At 31.5% G+C, this 6630-nt stretch overlaps 1 protein-coding gene across 1 annotated transcript; it reads left to right on the top strand.

Annotated features, from left to right (window-relative positions):
* Positions 1-3720: 3720 nt before the first annotated feature.
* LOC143070545 (uncharacterized) lies at positions 3721-5766 on the top strand. The gene is made up of 2 exons (XM_076244796.1): positions 3721-4557; positions 5325-5766. Exons 1-2 carry the CDS (start codon positions 3768-3770, stop codon positions 5705-5707), a joined length of 1173 nt encoding a protein of 390 aa, XP_076100911.1. The 5' UTR covers positions 3721-3767; the 3' UTR covers positions 5708-5766.
* The last annotated feature ends 864 nt before the right edge of the window (positions 5767-6630 follow it).

Here is a 6630-nt window from a genome sequence, read left to right as displayed (position 1 = left end):
AATCATAAACAGATGGAAAAAAGTAAAATATAAAAATTACCAAACTCCAGAGAAATTCAAAACGGTAAGTCCATAATCAAATGGCAAAATCAAAAGCTCAAACACTTCAAACTAATGGATAACAACAGTTACTGTCATATTGCTGACTTGGTTCAGACATTTTCTTTTGTAGAAAATGGTTGATTAAACCTGGTTTTAAAGCTAGCTAAACATTTCACTTGTATGACAGTTGAATAACTATGTGATCAAGTCAAAGTTTAGTGTCACTGTTACTTAAAATAGATATTTTTTTTTGACAATTGTGGTACACCTTGATTGATTGGAATAAAAAGATGAAAGATACAGAGAATCTATTTTATTTTACTTGGAGGATCTTTTAAAAGGGTAAATTTTCCCGATGAAAATGGTTATATGAAATAATTCAGGTTGCTCATTACAGACAAATTTCAGAACAAAATATAGAAGCCATATTCAGTATATCAAATGTTTAATTTCGTTGAGATGTTATATCAATATTCCCCATATGAATTAAAAGGTTTCGCTCCAAAGTACTTACAAGAGAATAGCACACCTTTAATAACAATTATTGAGATAAATTAGTAAGCAAGCATCAAGGAATCCATAGATCTGATATATGACATAATGTCTAATTATCAAGAATTGAATAACAAAGTAACATAAAAACAAAACAAAAAACAAAAGAATTTATAAAAAATAAATTCTAAATAAAATTGCTGTCGATTATTCTGTTTATGAGCGAATGGTATTCTTTGAATTGAATTTAATGGACTCCTGGGAAACACTTGACAGGAATGTGGCCATATCTCGACGATATCGCCGTCAAAACGTTATTTATATAAAGTAAAATTCAGTAATTGATCGTCATAACTGGAGAAATGAAAATATAATCCAGTGTTTCTTAGAATTGTCATGTTGAAAGGGAATTACTCCATATCGTATAGTTAAAATTAAATTTCTGTTTTTTTTTGTTTTTTTTTTGTTTATTTCGTATTGATGTATGTTTATGGTTTCATTTAACGATCTTTGTACTATAAAATAAATATGTTTAGTTTTGTAAGAGAAATTTTCAAGTAATTGTCTTTCACATAATCAATAATAATTGATATCGTCCTGAAAATAAATAAAGTGACAAAGAGAGTGAGCAATAAAATGGCCAATAACATTATTTATATTATAGAACTATCCCATATCTTTCGTCAGAACGAGTGTTGATCTATTTTGTATTGTATTTGTTTTTGTTGTTAGTGTTAAAAGTTGTTGTTGCATATGTATTCATCTTATGAAAAACAAGCACAATCCCTCGCATTAGGGGTTTAGTATCATACCATCATAAAATATACGAGAAGAACTAAACCTGTATCATGCCAACAGAAGTTTGATTCACGCCACTGTTTCAATCTCCCATACAGTATGGGAGATTGCCACTGTTTTACTGTTTTGTATTATTACACATTTTGTCATCTATTTGCGTTGATTTTATTGTAAAAGGTCGTATGGTGACATATAATATGCACATCTTTGTCCCTTACGCGCATCTGGCGCAAATACAAAATTTCAATCCTGGTATCTATGATGAGTTTATTTAGATACCACCAGAAAATAAAAAGACTGATATGTCTACATACAAAATATCATAGAAAGAAAATAAAAATTAGATATAGTTTCGTTTTTGTTTTGTTATGTTCTGAAAATTATAATAATTTCAACAACAATACAATAATAATGTTGATAATAAATAGTACTAATGATTTCTCAATAAATGGTGATTTTTGTAGACAGACAATGTTGCCATCATACTTAATCAAGAACATGGGGGACAGGGGGAGGGGTGGGGGTGGGGGGGGGGGGGTACAGATGATGACAAAATGGTTATATTTGTTTCATCTGTTTCAAACTTTTTGTTGATTTTTCATTTTGGGTCTTAGAAGATTGACGAAAGATACCAAAGGGACAGTCAAACTCATAAATCTAAAAAAACTGACAACGCCATGTCTAAAATTGAAAAAGACAAACAAACAACAGCACACATGACACAACATAGAAAACTAAAGAATAAACAACACGAACCCCACCAAAATACTAGGGGTGATCTCAGGTGCTCCGGAAGGGTAAGCAGATCCTGCTGCACATGTGGCACCCGTCGTGTTGCTTATGTGATAACAAATCCGGTAAATAGTCTAATTCGGTAGGTCACATTCATGAAACGGAAGGGGATTGTAGTTACGACGTAAGGAACATATCCGATATCATTTGTGAAACGGTTACTCCATAACGGTCTACCAACTCGTGATGGCGTCCGTAAAATTTACGAAGGGATGATTTCAACTTCACCATTTGAAACTCTTAGCTTGGGGTTTAACTTATTACAATTGTTTTTAGTTGTTAACCATTTGATTGCAAAAGTATTGTTACTTGCAACTGAATAAAAGTTTTCATCTTTATAAGCAGAAAGTACGTTCCTTACATTAAATCACAAACATACTGAACTCCGAGGAAAATTCAAAACGGAAAGTCCCTTATCAAATGGAACAATCAAAAGCTCGAAAACATCAAACAAATGGACAACATTTGTCATATTCTTGACTTTTTACAGACATTTTCTTAAGTAGAAAATGCTGGATTAAACCAGGTTTTATACCTAGCTAAACCTCTCACTTGTATGACAGTTGTATAAAATGATGTACAAATGCATTGTGTGTATATAGGCGGAACCACACAACAGAGACTTGTCCCTACCCAATCGGGTTGAAATATATAGACCTCGCCGTTTATACATAGAATTGATAAAGAAGCCATCAACTCATCAATCGGACACATATTAATTGGATTTTTGTCAGTTACTTCTGATGGTGGGAAATAGTCCTAAAACCGAATATATCAGTAATTTTTTGAACTAATTGGATTTTCAACCATTTAATTCTATTTCAAAAGGGCATTTCAATGTTATTTTTATATCTCTTTCTATATCTGTTCGAATGCTTTAAGTTGGTATAGAAGACCAATTGCGAGCTGTCATGTTAAATTAATTATGTTATATATGTTGAATTAAAGGACATAAAATACGTTAATGTATTAGATATTATTTTATAAGTTGCATTTAAATTAGTAATCTAAACGCAGATAGTAAATTGAAAAGAAATGAATTAATGCTATCCAATACACAAATAGACTATTAGTTTTCAGTTATAATCTGGAAGAAGAGTTGAGTTACCAGTCGTACATTCTTTATATCATAATTTTCCATAGACCAAAACAGCTGAACATTTCTACTCCATTTTAATGCAGCATATCTAAAAAAGAGTGTTAATGTGTATATGTTTAATTCGTTCCCTTTATTTGGGACGGATTAAATATATACACATCAACACTTCTTTTCGTCAAATGTATTAAAATGACAATAACGTTTTTCGATCTTTTTGGATATTACTGTTTCCTCTTCAATAAACAACGCAAATATCACTAGTTCTTTATCAAAGTCATCATTAAAGATCGCTTTCGGTTATACACAACAGGTATAAGAAATACAGTTTAAAATATGGACGGTAATTATAATATAACCAAAAACAAGACAATACGATAAATATATTCGCTGAACATAGCAAAATGTACAATGGACATTTTGTTGAAATACTTTATTTCACCCGGACATTAATTAGCCGTTCTTAACCTTATCCAATTTTTGTTTTGTTTTTCAGTTTCATTATTGCAACGAACATATCAATACCAATACAGAAAACACATCCCCGATGACGGAAGAAATTACTTTTACAATGAAAACAGAAGAAAAATTATCGACATCAACTACAGAACCATCAACGATTTCAATAGCTAAAACATCATCTTCAACAAGAAACCCAACAACTACTTTCCCCAAAGAACCATCAATTGCTTTCACAACAGGACCTACAACTACAGAACCGTTAACCACTTCTACAACAGACTCATCAACAACTGCAACAACAGAAATACTAACAACTTCAACGACAAAAACAACAACCACTTCAACAATAGTACCATTACCTTATGCAACAACAGAAAAACCAACTATTTCAACGACAAAAAAAACAACTATTTCAACAAAAGTACCATCAACGTTTGCAACAACAGAATTGTCAATAACTTCAACAAATACAGGAAAATTAGTGGAAACTAATGGAGAAACATCTGCTTCACCATTATCAACAAGAGATACAACAGTGGACAATGTAATTACACAAGGAGAAAATGAAATTGCTCTAAACGAAAAATTAGTTTCGAAACAAAAGGAAACGCAAGTGTCAACAACACACATTTCTGAAACAACAGTTTCCACACACATAGATAAGCATTATGAATGTTCTGTAAATGCAGCAATATTCTTTGACAGTAAAAGAGAAATATGGCTATTCTTTGACAGATACATTCAGAAATACACTTCTGTTAATGATTTGACGACATCTACTTTTCAGAAAGAAAATCTTGCAGATATATTTAGAGATGCACCGGCCCAACTTGATGCTGGATACTTTGTTGGTTCTAATACCATACTTATAAAAGGTAAAGACTGTCTATCATTTAATTAAATACCAGATAAAAATATAATTGATGTCATACGAATCCATTCCATGACGATTTATAAAAATAAGATTAATGTCTCCAATACAAAATATAACACAAAAAATGGAGAAAAAAAAGAAAAATGAAAACCCGTGGCATAATATATATTGTATAAATATGGTAAAATCAGAATGAGAAAGCAAAACAAAATTTATAAGGTGTATTCTATAAGAGTTATCATTAAATATATGTAAGCAGTCTTGGTGGAGCGACATTGTTAAAGGACTGAAGACTCGAACGGTTATGGAAGAAAAACGGACAAGTTAGAAACCTTAATGTAATATTCTTTTTTGAGAGGTAAAAAGTTAACGAGTTTAAATTAAAACATATGATAGACACACACAACAATTTTATATTGAATTGAAAGGGTATGGTGTATCAATTCTTAACATTTACATTGCCGTTCTTCAACTCAAAGTCAGCAGATTATTTGTAAAGGCACATTTGCACATAGATTATAATGAATTATTGTTCGATTTCACAACTTTTTGGAATTTTGGATCCTCAATGCTCTTCAACTTTGTACTTGTTTGGCTTTATAAATATTTTGATATGAACGTCACCGATGAGTCTTTTGCAGACGAAACGCGCGTCTGGCGTACTAAATTATAATCCTGGTACCTTTGTTAACTATATAATCAGACCAGCAGATTAGTTGTAAAGGATCATTTGCACATATTTTATACTGTATTATTGTTCAATTTCAGACCAGAAGGTATATATGTATGACAGTGCGAGTGGAAGCTCTTCTACAAGTCAGAAGTCCACAGACGAGTATTATGGACATTCGGTACCACAGAACATTGATGCTGTCATATTGAATAGTATTGATGATACATTTCTGTTTTCCGATGATACTATAACACGTATACAAGGGAAAAAAGTATCGTCTTTCAATTTTGATAACAATGGTGAAAAGAACTACTACAAAGGTAAACATCACAAAAACAAACCAAGTAAAATAACTGCTGCAACTAAAGTGGATTCTACAACGCATTACTTTTTCAGCGGGAAAAAGATATCGGTATTTAAGGAGGGCAAAAAAGACGGTAAATGGGAAGATATTGGTATTGTTAGCTGTGATTTATAAGCTGATTATTGGTTATTTGTTGTTTTGTTTTTGTTAATTGTTATGATTCATTTAAATATAAAAAAAAATGTTTAATTGAATATCGTGTTTTAATGTTTATTCACATTGTATTCACATCATCGCAATATTTAAATTCTACAATTTAAATATTTCAACTTCGAATTTATGGTTAATCGTATTGCCGACATCTTTATTTTCTTTCTAGTCTTCGTCGACACAAACACACTAAACAAAAAGTGAAAATGAAACCAAGCGACTACAATATACAATCCAATAACTCCAACTAAAGATAAAACATGTTGCCCATCAAAGTGTGTTTCTTTAAAAAAAATATATATATTTTCTTTCCCCTCACGCCTGTTTAAAAAAAACCAAAGATATCCTGGATCGATGTGTTTGGTTCCGGGCATTTCTGTGGTTGAATTTTCAACACAGTTTGAATAGCCAAAGTATACCAAACAGTAAAATGAAATAAACAACGACAGTCTAACTAAACAACCATTATCTAAGAAATGACTGTAATATTTTTTCTGTCTATGGAGAAATAATATAAAAATGTGGTGCACACTGAATAACCTGCGTATTCAGTTATTTAAGAGGGTAGTAACGCCCTTTACCGTCCGTCGTCAAACGGTCATTTTTGGCTATCGTTGCCGTCAAATTGGTTAAAGTTTTACCTTGATTCGTCAAAATATCCTTACCATGATTCGTCGGAGGTCTCAAATAATTATCGTTACCGTAATTTTTGGAAAAAAATTAACGTGATGCAAAATCAGTCGATTTGTGTAACGTCTAAAAGAAAGATCAAGAAAGTGTACATTTTATCGTCATGCACCAAAAATTACCGTTAACGTCATTTGGCAAGAAATTTTACCGTTATTCATCATGAAGGTACCCCCATTACTACCCTCATTTAAAAGAGT

This window comes from Mytilus galloprovincialis, chromosome 4 (assembly GCF_965363235.1).
Source record: "Mytilus galloprovincialis chromosome 4, xbMytGall1.hap1.1, whole genome shotgun sequence".
In the NCBI taxonomy this organism is placed as follows: Eukaryota; Metazoa; Mollusca; class Bivalvia; order Mytilida; family Mytilidae; genus Mytilus; species Mytilus galloprovincialis.
The sequence above is the reverse complement of the archived record's forward strand: the minus strand, read 5'-3'. Positions and strand labels throughout refer to the sequence as shown.

What these genes read in the sequence shown, in the direction of transcription:
- LOC143070545 (XM_076244796.1), top strand. Translation starts at nt 3,768, where the DNA reads ATGACGGAAGAAATTACTTTTACAATGAAAACAGAAGAAAAATTATCG. An exon ending in TAATACCATACTTATAAAAG is followed by an intron (nt 4,558 to 5,324) that starts GTAAAGACTGTC and finishes GTTCAATTTCAG; the next exon opens with ACCAGAAGGTATATATGTAT.